Source organism: Schistocerca nitens, chromosome 11 (genome assembly GCF_023898315.1).
Source record: "Schistocerca nitens isolate TAMUIC-IGC-003100 chromosome 11, iqSchNite1.1, whole genome shotgun sequence".
Taxonomy (NCBI): Eukaryota; Metazoa; Arthropoda; class Insecta; order Orthoptera; family Acrididae; genus Schistocerca; species Schistocerca nitens.
Window position 1 is genome coordinate 22423711 of NC_064624.1, and position 17493 is coordinate 22441203.

Here is a 17493-nt window from a genome sequence, read left to right on the forward strand (position 1 = left end):
GATGGGGAAGGAAGTCGGCCGTGCCCTTTCAGAGGAACCATCCCAGCATTTGCCTAGAGTGATTTAGGGAAATCACGGAAAACCTAAATCAGGATGACCGGACGCGGGATTGAACCGTCGTCCTCCCGAATGCGAGTCCAGTGTCTAACCACTGCGCCACCTCGCTCGGTAAAACATTATTTGCAACTCTGATGACATGTTAATTACTAAAAATACAAATATATTGAGTTGTTGACTGATACCAACACAGTGTTGGAATTGCACTAACACTATGGTTATGCAATGAAATTAGGAACTCAATGACACAGTTAATCATGTTCTGGAGAGAAGTAAGTTTTGGTTTATAGCTAATAGGGTGGCACTTGATTAGAATAACACTCTGTGAATTCATTCATGAACAAATCAGTCGTTGCTGGCATTAGAATCTTACAGTGATGGTGCTATCAGAAAACAGCGAGTTTTTATGACTGAACTTAGATTGTAATCTCTCATCAAAGGCATATATCGAGATGCCACATAAAGCTGCACTGCTGGTTAAAGGACTGAATGGTTCAAATGGCTCTGAGCACTATGGGACTTAACATCTGTGGTCATCAGTCCCCTAGAACTTATAACTACTTAAACCTAACTAACCTAAGGACATCACACACACCCATGCCCGAGGCAGGATTCGAACCTAGCGCCTAGGACCGCACGGCCACACCGGCCGGCGGTTAAAGGACTGTCCACACTGCCAGTGCTTCACGGAATGCTATTCACCATAACAGCATGTGAGATAATATTACAAAAGAATTCATATAAGTAGCGAATGACGTTTTAGGCCAAAAGCGACCTGCCCAAACACTTTGTGGTGTAATTCACATATATCAAGTACACTTTCATTTAAAGAGAGCGACATCCTCGTACTGACATGACAGCACATTTCATTTATTACGAGATTTTTGGATGACAACATGCACTTGTTTGAAGGGAATAGTAGCAGGCATTCACAGTATGCAAGACAAAAGAAGGAACTGAGGTCTGGTAGAGTCGAACCTAGGCACTACAAACCCAAGCTAAAAGATTTCTCCTGACAATGTGTTATTTCTTTCAGATACCTGAGTGCCTCATGTCTACTTCAAAAAGTATAAGTCACTAAAATACATTGAAAAACTTGTAAACTGTTTGTCAAACAATGATACCTGTTCCCTCTGTTGTCACTTAGGCTTTCTACTATTTGCCCAAATCATTCGGAAGAAATGACAGGAACATACATACCAAAATGCCATGGTCCACATCTTATCATTTCGAAAATGAGGTACCAGAGAAAAGATAATGTCACAATTGAACCTGCGAGTATAATTCGTGAGTCATGTCTCGATACAATAATTTTATCTGGAGCTCTTCCACTTGCTCCGTGTTCACATTAAAAAAAAAATATCGAAATGGGAATTTTGGGTCCGGTTTCATGCAAAACGCTTTACTTGTTTCTCTATTTATTCCACAAAATATTTTCAGCGACAAATATCGCCATCAGCAATGGGTTCCTTAAATCTAAAACATGCAAAAACTAGCATAGTTATAAAACACTGTAAAACGTGATTACATGTGTCCTGTTTGTTTTATAAATATTGTTTTCTGTGAGTATTATCATAATATCTCTTTTATTATACAGTTCAGCATGGTTTTAAGATTGTTGTCGCTGTTTGTGGCATATTTTCTGTGTTTCTCTGTTGCCGTTTGTCTCGGGATACATCATGTCATCTGAAACTGTGTGGGCGGCTGTTTGTAAACAAATACAAAAAAATGAACTTACGTATGCCGGCGTTATGCAGTTGGGATTGTAGTAGTGTTGTGGATACAGTTTTGGTGTATACTGAGTTGTTACTTAGTTTCTCGTGAAGTCATGTTCGCTGGACGACTTTCAGCTACTTTTATACACAGAAAAAAATAACTTTCGTACTTCGTTCAAAATCCAGAACATTACGCCATCTTGCCGTTAGCATGCGTCGCGAGAGATGTATCGCATGTTACAAAAAGGCTATGAAAATTGTAGTGGAAGTTCTGACGACATCTGTTTTTCATTTATGTCTCTATGCGTGATCGGGGAGTGGTTCTTTCGCGTGTATGTGCTCTCTGTTATGTATAGATCACTTTCGATATTAATGGAGTTATAGTTTTTGTTCATTAGCTGTTCTGCGAAAGTGGAATGTGTGCTGTCACTTTTTAGGACTGTCATGTGCCTTGTGTACATCGTTCGGAAATTTTTGCTTGTTTGTCCTGTGGGTTGGACGTGACAGGAGTTACATGTGAGCTGGTACATTCCATGACTGCTGAATTTTTCTGAGATTCTTTTGTCTGGCCTTAGCCTTTTTTTGAACTGTGTTGTCTGTTTTGAGTGTTATTAGGATCCCTTGCTTTTCCAAGAAGTTTCCAATTCTATGTGATATTTTATTACTGTGTATTAGCGTGCACCCTTTGTTTCCGTTTCCCGATGTGGTGTGGTCTGCTGTGTTGTCTGTGTGTTTTGCCTGTGGGTTTTCAGATCCTTTCCTTGTGCTCTTGAGTGGGAGTCCACTATTTTTATGTTTCATTTTTACCTTGCTGTTCAGCTTCTTTATGAGGTCTTTTTTGTAGTCATTTTTAACAGCAATTTGATTGACTATATTTAGTTCCTGTGTTTTGTCTTCCAGTTTAAGACGTGTTCTGTTTACTCTGTGGAGCATGTGTCCGAAATTGGCGTATTTACACAGTATCAGATGGTTGGAAGAGCTATGGACAACAGTGGTTGTGGATGTGGGTTTTCTTAAGATGGAAAACTAATGCTGGTGCTTGTTTCTTGCAGTTGTAAGATCCAAGAAATTCCGTTTATTGTTTTCTTCTCTTTCCCTTGTGAAGTGGATTTGTGGGTGTACTGTATCTATGTTACTGCGTAGGTCATCTGTCTGTTTTGTGTTTCATCTATAAGAGAATTATGTCAACCTCGTATCGATACCAGTCAATTATTTTGTATCCTTCTTGTTTTAAAATGATGTTGAATATTGTTTTCTCTATATGAGCCAAGAAAATGCTGAAAAATGTTCCACTGATGAGGGAGCCCAAGGCTAGCCCCTCTTTTTGCGAATAGAAGTTGTTGTTGAGAGTGAAGCAGTTTTGTTGAGTGATTAACCAAATAATGGATGAGATTTCATTTATTTGTATGTCTGGGAATTTCTTTATTTTAGCTGTTGTTATGTAATGTTCATAGTTTCTTCTGTGGGTATGTGTGTGCACATGGATGTATTGTCAGAAGATACCCAGTTTTGCTGTTGGGAGGATGTTGATGCTCTTAATTTTCTCTATTATGTGTCCTGCTGTTTTTAAGGCTTCTGTTGTTCGTGCATATGTGTTTTCTCTAGAAATGTGTACAAGTGTCTCTCTGAAGTCCACCACTGGTCTGACCGGGGTAAGAGAGAGAGAAGCTTTAGGATTCTTTTGTGTCTTTCTTTTTGTCTGGTTCTGTGTAGGGGTGCGTGTGATGCTTTTTAAGAGAGTCTTTAGGTTCCTTTGATATGTTTGTGTTGGATCATTGGTTATCTTGGTTATTTTTTTCTCTTCCAGAAATATTTCTGTTTATACCAACAACAACAGAAGAAAATTATTACATACAAAAGGATATAGTCGAAGGGAAAAACGTAATAAACGAAAACACAACCCTCTGCAAAAGCACACCCTTTCCTGCTCTGTGAGAACAGACCCAGGACACATAACAGAAAGCACACACATGCAAAAGAACCACTCGCCCATCACACACAGAGACATTCAGAACTTTCGTTACAATTTTGATAGCCTTCTTGCAACATGCGCTACATTTCTTGCGACACATGCTAACGGCAAGATGGCGTAATGTTTTGCATTATGAACGAAGTCAGAAAGTTACGTTTTTCTGTGTATAAAAGCAGCTGCAAGTCGTCCAGCGAACATGAGTACACGAGAAACTAAGTGACAACTTGGGATTATAGTAGTGTTGTGGATACAGTTTTGGTGTACACTGCATAACATACGTAAGTTCACGTTTTCGTATTTGTTTACTGACAACCGCCCACACAGCTTATAATATTATTGGGATTTCCGTAGTATGAAAGCTGCGAGTACCCTCGGAAAGGCATTCACCTATCTGTATATTAAAAGATCAACTTATGATATGAGACCTATTCTTTGAAAGACATTTGTTTTATATAATTTACGTAACTGTAAAGATGCGCATCTAGCGCGGACGTTAATACATCGATTGCGCAGTCAAAGAAACATTTTAACAGAAGCTGAACTGACGTTACGCTTCGACCTAAATAAAAGATGACAGTAAAAAACTTTTGTAGATCTTCAGATTTTAATGTACTTCTGCTTGTAATGTGAAAACGTAAAGAAGGTCGACTAAGCTATAAAAGTGAGCGGTCTTTCCAGCGTGCAGACAACATTATTAATTAATAAAACTCAAGTAATTTATGTTCGAAACTGTAAATCGGCAAGTTATTGTTATGAAGGTGTTGAACAGTGCAAGAATTGTCTTTAACGAAGGAGAAAAGTAATGACTGTAATTTGTGACAAAAACGTGAACCAAGGAGCTAGCACAGGACAGGCTGAAATCTGATCGCACCATACAGTTAGAAAAGTACTTATGTAAGTTATACTGCTTATAAATAAGCCCTAACTTGCTTGTGAGATTTGTTTGAATATATTTAGTGTTTACCAGATTTCTTATTCTATTTTTTTCCTTTATTTTTTTTACCTCCATTTAATGTTATTTTTATAGGTGTCAAAACAGCCTTTACTACAGCAGAGAATACTGCGGCATCCTGGTCGTAGACAGAAGGCCGCTCCTTGTCTTCTATACAACTCATAGCTGCCCCATTTATTAATGATTTCATTTGCAAATGCAATTTTTTTTATTGTTCGTTGTTAAAGGTCCCATAGGTGATTATAAATTTCATACTGATTACTTAAAGATATCCGGGTTGTTCTTTTCCAAGTAATAGAAGCCTTTGCGTAATCCTTCTGACAACGATCAGGAGCCGACCTGAAGACGGACGTCTTCGACCGCTTTCGTGTTTCCTGTGCCAAAGCTGTGCCAAACTGGGAACACGACATTCTAGTATGAAACACTATATATATATATATATATATATATATATATATATATATATATATATATATATATATGTGTGTGTGTGTGTGTGTGTGTGTGTGTGTGTGTGTGTAATTATCAGATTAAAATTGAAAAAAAAAAATTCATATATATTTAACCTAATTTTTTTTATCATACTAGAAGCTGCAGATGACATGATGTATGCCGAAAAAAACGGCAACAGAGAAACACAGAAAATATGCCGCAAACAGCGACAACAATCTTAAAACCATGCTGTAATGTATAATAAATATTATGAAAGTGCTCACAGAAAATAGTATTTAAAAAACAAACAGTACACTAATAAGGTTTTACAGCGTGTTATAACCATGCTGTTTTTTGTATGTTTTAGATTTAAACCCAGTGATGATGGGGATATTTGTCGCTGAAACTAGTTTGGGGACTAAATAATTAAACAACAAAAGTGTTTTGCATCAAGGCGGATCCCCAATTCCCGTATTGTTGTTCACGTCTCCGTACTTCAGTTGGTGAGATCAATGTCCGCAAAAGGAGGAGGACTGGGTTTGAGTCCCAGCCTGACACGCAGTTTCCATCTGTTCAAAAAAATGGTTCAAATGGCTCTGAGCACTACAGGCCTTAACTTCTAAGGTCATCAGTCCCCTAGAACTTAGAACTACTTAGACCTAACTAACCTAAGGACATCACACACATCCATGCCCGAGGCAGGATTCGAACCTGCGACCGTAGCGGTCGCGCGGCTCCAGACTGTAGCGCCTAGAACCGCTCGGCCACTCCGGCCGGCTTTCCATCTGTCAGCAAGATTTTCGTCCGTCCCATTACTGAAATATGTTAATGTGAAATAACTTTATTACCGTTATCACTATACAAAATACGTCTTGTGCAATTGTCACTCATGATGGATTCTCGATCTATGATGTATACTACTTGTTCACACTTTCTATTTTAAATTTATTTCAATAACACAATTAGAATTATAGGTAATGTTAAGTCTGCTTTTATTTCATATGGGTCCCACTGCTACTATTAATTATGTAAAATCAAATTATTTTTATTAGTATTCAAAACCGGTTGCTTGTCAATTTTATTACTGTTTTATCAACCTGTGAATGTATGTATGGGTTCTGACCCAATGCTGATGTGGAAGCGTACAACCAGTACTATAAAAAATGTTAGCTTCTCCAAATGGGACAAATGATATGTACATCATCGCCTCGTTAAATATAACAAAATGTTAATCCGCATCCTAAAAACATTTTTTTTTGCTGTAATGAATATTATTTCATGGCATTTGCATTGATACTTAGTGGCGTTTTTCGTACTATTACTATTTCTTATATATTTGACATCTCAGTTTTAACGTACAATTTTGCGTAACTCAAGAACGATATAGGTACTTCTAACTTCCGACGCCAAATTGTGGGTGCAATGTTTTAAATTAAGCAACCGTATATGTTTGATGTCATGTATGTATGGGTTCTGACCCAGTGCTTATGCGGAAGCGTATAACCATTTTTATAATAATGTTAGCTTGTCCAAAGGGACAAACGAGATGTACATCATCATTTCGGTTAAATATGATAACGAAATTCCAGAATGAGATTTTCACTCTGCAGCGGAGTATGCGCTGGTATGAAACTTCCTGGCAGATTGAAACTGTGTGCCGGACCGAGACTCGAACTCGGGACCTTTGCCTTTCGCGGGCAAGTGCTCTACCAACTGAGCTAACCAAGCACGACTCACGCCCCCTCCTCACAGCTTTACTTCTGCCAGTACCTCGTCTCCCACTTTCCAAACTTTACAGAAGCTCTCCTGCGAACCTTGCAGAACTAGCACTCCTGAAAGAATCTCATTCTGGAAAGATTCCTCAGGCTGTGGCTAAGCCATGTCTCCGCAATATCCTTTCTTACAGGAGTGCTAGTTCTGCAAGGTTCGCAGGAGAGCTTCTGTACAGTTGGGAAGGTAGGAGACGAGGTACTGGCAGAAGTAAAGCTGTGAGGACGGGGCGTGAGTTGTGCTTGGGTAGCTCAGTTGGTAGAGCACTTGCCCGCGAAAGGCAAAGGTCCCGATTTCGAGTCTCAGTCCGGCACACAGTTTTAATCTGCCAGGATGTTTCACGATAACAAAATTGTTTGTGTACACTTTCAAAACTTTTTTATAATGAATATTGTGTTTCACGGCATTTTAATTATTACGTAATGGCATTTTCGTACTATTACTGTTGTTTTTTTATATATTTGGCTCCCTAGTCTTAACGTAAAGGTTTACGTAAATCACGAACGTTGTAGTTGTAACTTCCCTCGCCAGATGGTGGGTAATATGTCTTTTAAAAAACTGTGTTATACCTCATTTCATGTTATTCATGTATTATTCTTTTTCCTTTTCTTTATCTTTTACTTGTCCTGCACTCTGACAACTTATTATCGAACTGTCTTATGTTTTGTAAGTTGGTTTTTTAAAAAAAACAATACGCCAGTGTATTTTAGATGTTTCTTTCCACCTTCGTCTGCTATGTTTTTTACTTACATTTTAAATTTGAATTACTTCATGAGTCACAAATGCACAAGAAGTATTTTGTGTTAATATCTTCCAAAACCAGCAATATTAATTCTTCACGTGACACATGTCACATAGAGGGCGTTCCAAGCCCTGTGAAACCGAGGTCTGCTGTACAGATGCATGTAAACAGCGGCCTCAGTTTATGTGATCGCTCTAGCTTGTGGTTATAGCTTGATACCAGTGCCTACCAATTTAAATTGTATATTACAGATATGTTTGTACCAACTGTTATGTTCATACGCAGATGTAGTTGTGATTTTCGGTTTTATACTCTCTGATCGTTATGTGGAAATTTTTAGCTTCCAGCACTGAGGATGGTCATTAAGTGACCGAAAATCGATTATGCTGACAATAAAACAACAAAATACGGCCAATGCTGATTTTCCTTCCAATTCTATCCACTATTTGGTCGTGGTGCACACAACACGCCATGGAGTTGCCAATCTATAATTACTTCTTTCTAAAAAATAATTAATTTAGCCACTGTTAGTGTTTATTGTTCATTTTTGAACTTGTTTGCAACTAACTACGAGATCAAGTTATAGCTGTTGTCGTCTCAAGTGACACAGTAGTTTTATTAATTTTTGATAATACGTTTGGGAAATACGGATATAAATTCAATTTTAGTAAGGCAATCAATCTCGATCGCAAAATGTTTTATTGCTGGTCAGCGCTTTCAATGTTTGACTATCTTCATCAGACCATTTACTGTCTCCTGTAGCGATATGTGGAGACAGCGAACGAAGAGAGACATATGCCTCAAGGCACATTGACTAATCGGTGGAAAGTGTCAACAGAAGAGGCGGAGGCAAAAGGTATTGGCGAGCTGCCTCCTTGAGTCTCACTAATGAGTACTTATTGCCAGAGGTTTAGCCTCGGAAAATATGAAATGTAGGTGAGAGCATTGAGAATAAATTTAAGGGAAGGGGAACAGGATTAGTTGTACAGTTAAGTAGATACGGCGTCGAGTGGCGTGCGTACCTCGGCACAGAGCAGGAGTCGATGCAGTCGCCGGCGATCCGGCAGTCGAGCTCCTCGACGAGCTGCCAGGCTTCCTCCCACGCGAGGCGGCGGAGCTCGGCCAGGGCGCCGGCGCACCCCCCTCCCCCTCCCTGCCGCCCACCACCTGCGGGCGGCGGCGGCGGCGGCGGCAGTCCGTAGTCCCAGATGCGGGCCGACAGGCGCTCCACAGGTGAGTCTGCGGCGGACGGATGATGCTCTGGGGTCCCGAATGCTACGGCCACCGGGAACCATTCTGCAAAACGCGGCTCACTCACCTCGAGGTCAGCACGCTGACAACTGACACGAGCTTCCATTGACTACTGCTATCCACACCAGTACTAACAGTCACTGAAAGTGAAACACTAAGAAAGCAGCGGCCAACAATACTCGACACGGCGCGAGGTGTACTGCACACTTTTGCAAGCAAACGGTCAGCAAGTCAGCTGTCAGCACGGCGGCCACTGCTGTGGATCCCCTTGACGAGGAAGCGGGCAGAGCTGCGCCGACACCACAACACTGGACACTCAACACTGTGCCGTCATTCCAGACGAGCCTTCGTTCTGATCACAGCATCGCAATGGACGATCCGTGCATCGAGGACCCATGCAGGGTGGAGGATGGCACGTTGCATTCTTCGTTCTCATTCTCGCTCATCTCATGGGGAGGCACTTGGTATACAATACGTAATTGGTTACATGGATCGCAGCTGTTACATTTATGACTCTTTGAGACAGATCGCTTGCGATATTTTCGACATCCTTTCCACAAGATAATTCGAGGCCGCATGTCAGCCGTGGTGTTCTGCACGGCTACCACAGGATACATGGGATGTACCTGGCTGCGCGCAGACAGTATTATTCAAGTCAAAACTGCACTTATGGTTAAATGATTTGATTCGCGAGATTGGGGATAAGACATACGGGCCGATGCTCATAAATCTTTGCAGAATGCCAGGGCAGAGACAGTTTCACGTTGGTGTCGGAGCTGGCAGTGCGGGGCTGGACAGGAGACTCCAGGCTGGCCGAGAGGCAGCTGGACTGCAGGCTCCAGGCCGCTCCAGGCGTCACCCCCTCGCTGTAGTCGTAGCCGATGGGAGCCTCTCCAGGTGACTCCAGAGCTCCAGTCCAGGCTGGGCCGTGAACGGTGACTCCAGGCATTCTGTACTCCCATCTCCTGGAGCGCCACACACTTAGCCTATCTCGTCACAGTCTACCTGCCAAGCATTGCGTCAGAGTCACAACAACTGCAGCCAGAAAAGCTGGAATTCTCATTGATGTAATCGGCATACCACTCTTTTCTCGCTCTAATCGCTGGAATACGCCTCTGAACAGTATTTTACCCTTAGTTGTGGCCGTTTTTACCCAGGGTATCTCATTACGTAGGTAGCAGATGCGCTGCCGTTGCTTGTTCTGTACACTTCCGAGGCAGTACATCCACTTCTGTTCCTTTGTACTTGTGTGGGAACGTTCAGCGATTACGGAACAGGGAGAAAACAAATGTAATAGCGAAGTACTCATCAAATATTGAGATCACCTTAGAAATAATCGAACTGAAATTGTCGACCGATGTGCTAGTGCGGTTGACAAACGGTTCCTCGCCGCAAGTGAAGCAGTAACGAAGGCACTGAGTGCCAGAGAGTGGCTCTGCGCTAGAAAGTGCTGATCAGTTTTCATCTGCCAGAAAGTTTACGGCAGAGTCTCTGGACACACAAAAGGTATTCTGCCTGCTCATTCCCTCACGAAGGATGAAACAATAACGGACGAGGGCGACTCAAGTCTTTTTGAGCAAATGCGAAATAAAACCCGCAGTGAGTTAGACTGCAAAATGAAGCAAAAGGAAAGAAGAAAGCGTAATATCTCTGTAGGGAAACGACGGTTAGCCCGCGTGGCTACACGCGACAGATCCGCTTCGCGAAGGCTGTCCAGCAAGCATTATAAAAGTTTCGTACCCGTCCAGTGAGCCTGCTAATTCTGATGACGTCTCTCGCAGTCGGTGTGGCTACCGGGCTGTAAACATACAAACGCTGGCTTCTGATGGGACTGCGTGCGGCTACTACCATTACGGTACGTCTACTGTAATTATCCACTGTGAACGTTCGAGTAATACACACCTGATACCAATAACGTAATTAACTCCTACAGAGAAAGTCCACGCTCCTGACCCAACACGGAGACCTCGGCCTCGTCGTGTCTGAGTGCCGACTGACTCACTTGGTGCGCTCCATAACCTGCGATGATGTACTCTTGTGCGACTTGGTGTTTCTCGTATATTCTCGCGGGTGCCTGTCCCCGTCAACTGTGTAGCGATACTTGAAGCTTCCCGTGCTGGAGGAACAGTACCACAGTTACGGCCAATAACTGAGGGACTTTCCCTGACAAACTCTGTAACGAAAAGAAACCGCTCCTTACATCACTGAGCGAGCTACGGCCGGCTGGCGCGCCCCCTCCACGCACCCCCCGGCCTGCGTGGCCGGCTGCAGGCGGGGTGGCTCCCCACGGCCCCCACCCCCGCACTGGACGACTGGCGCCTCGGGCCGCTCGCGTTCTCCGGCCGTGGGAACACACTCCAGCCACAGCCTGGAACCTCTACAGGCCCGGAAACTCTATAAGCCCCGGAAAAGAGCTGGCTGTGCAAATTACAAATGTATGTAACTAAATAATCGCCCTTCGATTCTGCCTCCGTATGAGATCGTTTTATCTGCATCTTCAGTTTTTATCGTTTGATAAACTTTTAAGTTGTTCAGATACCAAGCGTATGTCTGAAAGCATTACTCGGGGACTGCTAAGGTTCACCTTCTCCTCTGAACCTCCACGAGTAAGTTTTATGCGCTTTGCTTCAGCACAGAGGAGCGATGGGATAGCTCGCCAGTAATACACTGGCGGACAAAAATCGCAGCGCAGAAAAAAAAAAGAAAAAAAAATTATTGTAGAGTAATGAAATTTCGGTAGTACATTTCTCTAGATGACACACCTTAATGCTTCGAAGGCAACTGTGAAACAAAGGCATTCTGCAGCTCCTTTAATGTAAATGTATGTAAAAGGAACATTTCGATTTCCTGCTTCACTGCTACCAATAACTCATTTCGTTTTCCGTGTTTGCTGTTAGCTAAGGGTAAAGGTACAACCTGGAAATGTACTGGCATGTCAGATCTAACGGCATTCGACGCCCTATATATTGCCTACCGTGGAAGTGATTGTATGGCATTGTTGGCTGGGAGTCCCCATTCGGGGATTTTCGGCCGCCGTGTTGCAAGTCCCTTTTAGGTGACGCCACGCCGGTGACTTGCTTGTCAATGATGATGAAAATGGACACACAACACCCAGTCCCCTGCCGGGAATCGAACCCGGGCCCCCTGCGTGGTAGGCGGTAACGGTACCCCTACGCTACGGAGGCGGACATTCCTAACCCAACACTGGCTGCTAATGCCAACCGGGGGCGGGACTGGAGGTATCGAAGGCTGTCGACAGCACGAGGCTACAGAGCGTAGTTGGACTAATTGGTCGACGAGTAACTCACGACAGTGCCACAGTGCTACTGATGGTGATACAAAGCAGAGCAATGGCAACGATAAACAAAGCCATCATTCCATTATGTCTGCAATAACAGTAGCCAAAGTTGAGATTTCGTCAGAAAGGAACCCAAGAAATTTCGCAGGGAGAGAAAGAAGTCGCGGATGAAACATTAGCCTTTCTGCAAGATGAGTCAGTGGAATGCTTGGTGCCGTGCGAACAATGCACGAGAGGAGTGCAGTGATGACGACACGTGCATAGCAGTAGAAAGTGGTACTGAAACAGGTGTGGTGTAGTTAATCGTCGTTGTCGGACAGGGAGCCGCAATTCCCGTCTCCAGTGAAACGTACTGAAGGACAATCGTTGTCCAATGAGCGGATGCTAAACGTAATTGCGTACTTGGAAAGTGACACACAGCACAACAAAACAACAATTACGAACATATTTTGAACAAGTCCGCAGAAATATGAGCGTTAATGCGTAAGAAAAACTGCGGACATTCATTGCAGGACAAGGCGCACTTATCACAGAAACTGATGTTTGCACATTTCAAGGATGCTCGATGCAAATTACGGGATGTAGATGCTAGTGACCCACTACGTTTACATAAAATTGCGCGCGACGTACATTATAGTGATATCAAGAGGAGCAGTGGGTGCTTCCATAACATCAAACAGTGCTACAGAAGTGGAAGACGTGAGATAATAAAATTTCAAACAAAGCGTCAACTTGTCGATGCACAGCAAACTACGGAATCGGCCCAAAAATTTGTAGAGGAGGTAAACAAACTTATCCCATTGTTCAGTAAGGAATTTGTTTTCAACTGCAGCCAATCGGCACTTGAAGAGGAAACGTACATAAAAGGGACCCTGGAAATTATAGGTACCAAGAGAGATCTATCAAGATCATCTGATATCAGTTCCTTGACGCATTCGTATACAGTTATGCCGACTGATTAACCGGATGGTAAATTGGCCGGAACGCTATTTATTGCTCTGCGCCCTTTGATTCTTTCTCGTGTGTGTGATTTTGGCAAGGGCAATAGGGAATATTTATATCACAGCAAGAGCGGGAGATCGGGTGTGAGAGAACTACAGCTATGGTATGAACACTGCTTTTGGCCAATAGCTCGTCTGAATGAGTTGCTTTTGTTTGATTCCTAGTCTGAGTATGAGAATCATACTCCTAAAGAACAAACTATCGCTTCTGGAAAGTGTCAGAGCCGGCTGAAGTGGCCGAGCGGTTCTAGGCGCTACAGTCTGGAGCTGCGCGACCGCTACGCTCGCAGGTTCGAATCCTGCCTTAGGCATGGATGTGTGTGATGGCCTTAGGTTAGTTAGGTTTAAGTAGTTCTAAGTTCTAGGGGACTGATGACCTCAGAAGTTAAGTTCTATAGTGGTCAGAGCCGTTTGAACCATTTGAAAGTGTCAGACATTGCAGTTCATACCACCTGGAACCACCAAATGAATTCAGCCTCCAGATGTTTGTCTTTTCTGTGCGTATTAAACATATTACCGCACTATCTGCAGCAACTCCTTAAAGGACAGCCAGTTTTACGATTAGCTCCACGACAGGCTGTTTCGCATTCGGTTGCACGCCATCACATTCCATCAGTTCCCGTCACCCTGTTACACCAATGTGATTTCTATATGCATTCCTTAAGAGTGGACACCTAGCTGAACGTTTTACACGGTTTGTAACTCCCAAGCAGCTCGCTTTTGATCTTGATGGTGCTAACCTTTGTTATCATTGAGACGGGCCATTTTTATTCGGTTTTCATGGTCCAAGTTAATGGTTTGTTTCGAACATTTCTTGAATGTCGACAACGTCCATTTTGTTAAGTGTAATAATGCATCCCATAGAAGGTTCATCTCCGCACCTCCTGGACTCTCGTTTTCTGTGGACGTGCTGAGTCATTACTAGTTAATATTTTTCCTGACGTAATTTTCACTTTCAAATAAGCCTCACTAAAGGTTGCTCTTGCGAACTGGCACTCAACAGGTTCCTTGTAAGTCATCTAACGGAGAAGCTTAAGAAGCTTGAGGAATCTAATGGACATAAGAAAGCTTATTTAGGTTTGTCAGTCGTTGGAAAAACAGAAATTAAGCAACACCTTAGCTTTCAGGCAAAATACAGAAAGGCAGAACTGCAATACAAGAGAAAATCGCAATGTTCTTTCCAAGATAACTGGCTGTATTAACTTATGCAGTGAGTCTGAACCTGCGTTACGTGTACATGATGAAGCAGTAGAATGTAACAATCCTAGAATATTCAGAAAGCGGGTAAATTTCACTTCCGCTTTAGCTGCGGATGTGAAAGAGCACGTTTAACAATGTTGCTGTCTTTTAGGTGCATCCAGTGGTATACAAAAGAATTTACTAGAGTGTACGTTACGTGTGTGTCAGGACGAAAGTAATTCAGAAATACCTAAGACAGATTTTGTGTCTGTAACAGCAGATGAAACATCTGATGTACGTTCTAAATTTCAGTTGTTTGTAGTATTTAGTTTTCTGTTATCTACTGAGGACCCAGTTGAAAGTCTTTGCATATTTTCAAATCAATCGCGTATCAGTGCTTCCTCCTTGGCTGATTCAATTAAAGATGTACTCGCCGATGTTGTCCAAGAAACGAAAGGAAACGTAAAATCTCAAATTTATGATGGAGCCTGCGTCATGCGTGACTGTCATACAAAAATCCAAACAAGTGTAAGAGAGGAGCATAATTTCGTGTATTATGTGCATTGTTGTGAACGCTGACTGAACTTAATTCTTGCCCAAGCTACAAGTCAAAACAAACAAATAAAACTGTTTTCAGAACTACTGCAGAGGTAGCAATATCTTTCCGTCATTCAGCACGAAAATAGTCTGTTCCATATGCAACTGTGAAACGAAGAATCCTTCATGTATCAACCATGACGGATTAAATCGAAAAAAGTCCTCACAGTTCACGAGCATAAAGAGGCCCTTCAAGAATGTTAAACACACTGAAGACGCCATCAATCGGTTGTGAATCAAACATATGGTCTGAGCCTAAAACTCGATGATATCACAGAGCAGTGAGAGGCTTAAATTCTGCAGCCACTTGTTGGCCTCCAATTTACTTAACCAGCACTTCTTCCCTTCACTGTAAAATAAGTGTCCTGAACAAATTCTTTCTGCTGTTGCGCAGTCCTTTCCATTTTTGAAGTAAAGCTGAGTTAAAAACAGAACTACAGACCATTTGTTCTGGAAATAATTTTCAAGAAAAGAAAAGCGCAGTAGCCCTCATAAAGTTTGTCGTTGAAAATAATCTGGAGGAACCTTTTGGAGACGTCATGAATCTGCTGAAATTAGCGGCTGTTATCCCGTGAGGACGTGTGAGGCAGAGAGGTGTTTCCGCACTCTGTCGCACATCAAACAGTTTCTTAGAAGTACCATAGATGAAGATAGGCTGTCTGCTCTTGACATGCTTTCCATTGAAAAGGAGCAAATTCACAGGTCTCCACATTTCAACGACAGAGTCATTGATCCTTCACGAAAAAGAAAAGGAGGATGGACTTTCTGCGTGCGTCTACAGGTGATTCAGTCCCACGAACTTTCTCAGGCTCATTGTAATGTAATTTTAGAGCTACATAAATATTTTACTTAATTTAGAAAATTAAATTATTCGGAAAGGTAAGATGTACATTGCGGCGAGGGCAGCGAAATCCGTCCCAATCACTTTAGGCATCAGCCGACGCAGGCGACTTAATTTCCGACGCGCAGAATGCCGTCCGCCATTTTCCCTTATCACTCGGAACTTTCCACTCTTCACTGTGTTTGCGCAATTATGGAAATTTTGTGCTCAGTTTGTATTTCATTCTCTTTCTTGTCGATGTATCCCTGTACTTTAAATAGTTAAGAGCCGTTTGACATCGCTATATTGATTCTGAATTGTTTATTATTGTAATGTCAATCTCCATAATTATTTGTAGAATACATAACTACAGAAAATACGTAAAGAGTGCGATAATGATCAGGCACGTAAGAAATCTCTGCACGAAAGTGTTTTGGTTTTACAAAATGAACTCATTATATTTGGCAACATCTTACTTCCGTGTATTCTCACACATATGGAAAACGTTTTGGACTCAATTAGGAAATATAGATGGTTAATTTACCGTCTTTCGAAATCTTACATCTTGTCACTCGGAATGGGATGTTACAAAGTTCATTGACCGAAAATGTTGTGAACGAAATGCAGTTTACCCCTAATAAACTGACAGGGAGAAACGTATAATCTTTGATAACAGCATGTGTAGGCCGAGCCGCCTGCCAGTGTGTGAAAACTGCACTGTACATAACGTCTTGCCGATCTGTGCTGCACGAGAAAACACTTACCGGGATATTCACAGTAGTGGAACCAGATGTAGCGTTCACCGGCACTCGCTCCCCAGATGCTGCCAGAGGCAGTGACGTGGCGGAGGTGGGTGCAGACGCAGTCCAGCACCGTCCCGTCTGATGCCAACAGAGCCGCCAGCGTGGCGACGACGACCGCCGGCTGCATTGTCTGCTGTCGACACTGGGGAGCAAACAGAAGCACTGCGCGTCAGCAGGGAGCGCGCGCTCGATATGAGGACAAGCGCAGCGGAAGTCTGCCGCAGGACGGCCAAACCACAGGAAGCGTGGCTTCTCGCATCCGGATCACAGCCGTAGTCCCGTTTGCTTAGTAGCAACTCACAAAAGTCGTCGAGTAAAATAAAAGTGATATCTAGGCTTCCGCACGGAAGTGTTGTAGGCGTCCTGCTGTTCCTAATCTATAAAAACGATTTAGGAGTCAATCTGAACAGCCATTGCTTACCGATGATGCAGTCTTTTACGATCTAGTAAAGTCATAAGAAGATCAAAACCCATTGCAAAATGGTTTTTAAACGGTATCGATGTGGTACGTAAAGTGCCAGTTGATTATAAATAAGGAAAAGTGTTACGTCATCCACAGGAGAACTAGAAGGAAGTCTTTAAATTTGTTTTACTCGATGAGTCACACAAATCCAAAGGGTACCGTTTCAGCTAAATGCCAAGAGGTTACGATTAGGGCCAACTTAAATAGGTACTATCAAATAGAAAATCCTGTAGGGAAGACGAGCCAAAGACTGTGTTTTGCTTGCAGAACACCTAGACGATGCGACAAGTCCACTAAGGAGACTGTCACTTGGTGGTGCTAGAAGCACCCTCCACCACACACAGTCATGTGGCATGTGGAGTACTGCTGCAGATGTAGATGTACGTCTACATCTCCACGCATACGCCATAAGTCACAATATGGTGCATGGCGGAAGTTGTT

General features: G+C 42.7%; 1 protein-coding gene across 1 annotated transcript in view; it reads right to left on the minus strand.

The window, feature by feature from the left end:
- LOC126213380 (uncharacterized) overlaps positions 1–16726 on the minus strand; it is an 84084-nt gene extending 67358 nt beyond the window's left edge. Inside the window, exons 1-2 of the mRNA XM_049941086.1 lie at positions 16551–16726; positions 8663–8936 (exon numbers count right to left, since the gene is read on the minus strand). Of these exons, the coding sequence (XP_049797043.1) occupies positions 8663–8936; positions 16551–16716 (440 nt within the window). The 5' untranslated portion in view covers positions 16717–16726. The remainder of the gene's footprint in view (positions 1–8662; positions 8937–16550) is intronic.
- Between the last annotated feature and the right edge of the window lie 767 nt (positions 16727–17493).